Source organism: Egretta garzetta, unplaced genomic scaffold (assembly GCF_000687185.1).
Source record: "Egretta garzetta isolate BGI_Z169 unplaced genomic scaffold, ASM68718v1 scaffold1938, whole genome shotgun sequence".
NCBI lineage: Eukaryota > Metazoa > Chordata > Aves > Pelecaniformes > Ardeidae > Egretta > Egretta garzetta.
This window is the reverse complement of record NW_009260558.1, coordinates 1-1,909: the sequence shown is the minus strand read 5'-3', so window position 1 is coordinate 1,909 and position 1,909 is coordinate 1. Positions and strand designations below refer to the sequence as shown.

Genomic DNA, 1,909 nt, shown 5'->3' with positions numbered 1-1,909 from the left:
GTGCACACAGAAATTGGTCTCTCCTTGCCATTTATCACCTCCTGGAACCACAGAGTTGCTCCCTTGCTCTTGTCCAGGGATGGCACTGCCCCAGAAAGACTTCTCTCAGGGGACTGTGCACATGGAGAACCCAAGCACAAGCAGCACAGCCTCGTGGGGACACCCTCTTCAGCCTATTCCTGACCTCAGGTTTGGAAGAAAAAGCCAACATCCAGGCATCTGCCCTGAAGAAATCCCTTTTTATTACAGAGATATGACACAGGAGGCCATCATGACAGCCACATGTAGGAAGGCCTCTGTGTCAGACAGGCTGGTTTTATGTCTCTGGAGAAGTGGAGTGGCTGCAGACATTCCTGGACAACATGGTTATCACAGATAAAATGCCCAAAGCACAGGAGAATCTCAATATGAAGTGAAAAACCTTGTGAAGAGACAGGGGCATCATATTACTGCTGCAAGACCACTGATTACATCAGCTTCTTCAGTGCATCCTTGAGCTCCTTGTTCCTCATGCTGTAGATGAGGGGGTTCACTGCTGGAGGCACCACCGAGTACAGCACTGCCAGAACGAGATCAAGGGATGAAGAAGAGATGGAGGGGGGCTTCAGGTAAGCAAAAAATGAAGTGCTGAGAAACAGGGAAAACACAGCCAGGTGAGGGAGGCACGTGGAAAAGGCTTTGTGCCGTCCCTGCTCAGAAGGGATCCTCAGCACGGCCCTGAAGATCTGCACATAAGACAGCACAATGAAAACAAAGCACACAAAGACAAAACAGCCACTGACCACAAGAAGCCCAACCTCCCTGAGGTAGGCATCTGAGCAGGAAAGCTTGAGGATCTGGGGGATTTCACAGAAGAACTGCTCTACAGCATTGCCCTTGCAGAGTGGCACTGAAAATGTATTGACCGTGTGCAGCACAGCATTGAGAAAGCCAGTGCCCCAGGCAGCTGCTGCCATGTGGACACAAGCTCTGGTCCCCAGGAGGGTCCCGTAGTGCAGGGGTTTGCAGATGGCAATGTAGCGGTCATAGGCCATGACAGTGAGAAGATAATACTCTGCTCCGAGCAAGAAGGAAACGAGAAAGACCTGTGCAACACATCCTGCATAGGAAATTGCTCTGGTATCCAACAGGGAGTTGGCCATGGTTTTGGGGAGAGTGGTGGAGATGTATCCCAGGTCAATGAGGGAGAGGTTGAGGAGGAAAAAGTACATGGGGGTGTGGAGGTGGTGATAGCAGGCTACAGTTGTGATGATGGGGGCATTAGCCAGGAGGGCAGCCAGGTAGATGCCCAGGAAGAGCCAGAAGTGCAAGAGCTGCAGCTCCCGTGTGTCTGCGAATGCCAGGAGGAGGAACTGGGTGATGGAGCTGTCGTTGGACATTTGCTTCCTCTGAGAATGCAGCACTGTTCAGAATGAAAAAGGAAATGCCAAGTTTGGAGACTCTTCTCTGAGCAACATCAAAGCCATTTGTCCCAGAGACCCTGCTGCTACATACACCCACTTTGCCTTTTCTAGGAGACCTTTCTTCATCTCCATGGCTGCAGCTCTGTTTGGTGCTGGGTGGGTGTCTTCTGAGGAGCTGAGCCTCTGCCCACTGACTGAAAATGAGTCAGCCCTGCGGTGAAGCAGTGGGTTCATGGGAACAGTGCGGGCAGGAGGTAGTCCTAGTGTTCGATTTTGTCAGATGGAACCGCTTGTAATGCAAAAGGACTTCTCAACATCTGCACTATCAGTGCTGAGGTGATTTCTCATGTCATGAGAGATGGCAGAAGGCAGTTTGATAGGTTTGGGTTTTTCGAGCTCCCCCTCCCACTCTGGGAAGTGGGTTTGCATGTCAGAAACCTTAAAATTTCTGCTGCACTCAGGGAGAAGAGAGCCCTGAGAGGGAGGAGGATTGCCTGTGGCTTAGA

At 51.2% G+C, this 1,909-nt stretch overlaps 1 protein-coding gene across 1 annotated transcript; it reads right to left on the bottom strand.

Moving 5' to 3' along the window:
* Positions 1 to 467: 467 nt before the first annotated feature.
* On the bottom strand, positions 468 to 1,379 carry LOC104131449 (olfactory receptor 14A16). Its single transcript, XM_009644613.1, has one exon. It carries the CDS (start codon positions 1,377 to 1,379, stop codon positions 468 to 470), a length of 912 nt encoding a protein of 303 aa, XP_009642908.1.
* Positions 1,380 to 1,909: the final 530 nt, after the last annotated feature.

Coding starts and splice junctions, on each gene's coding strand:
- LOC104131449 (XM_009644613.1), bottom strand. CDS start 1,379: ATGTCCAACGACAGCTCCATCACCCAGTTCCTCCTCCTGGCATTCGCA.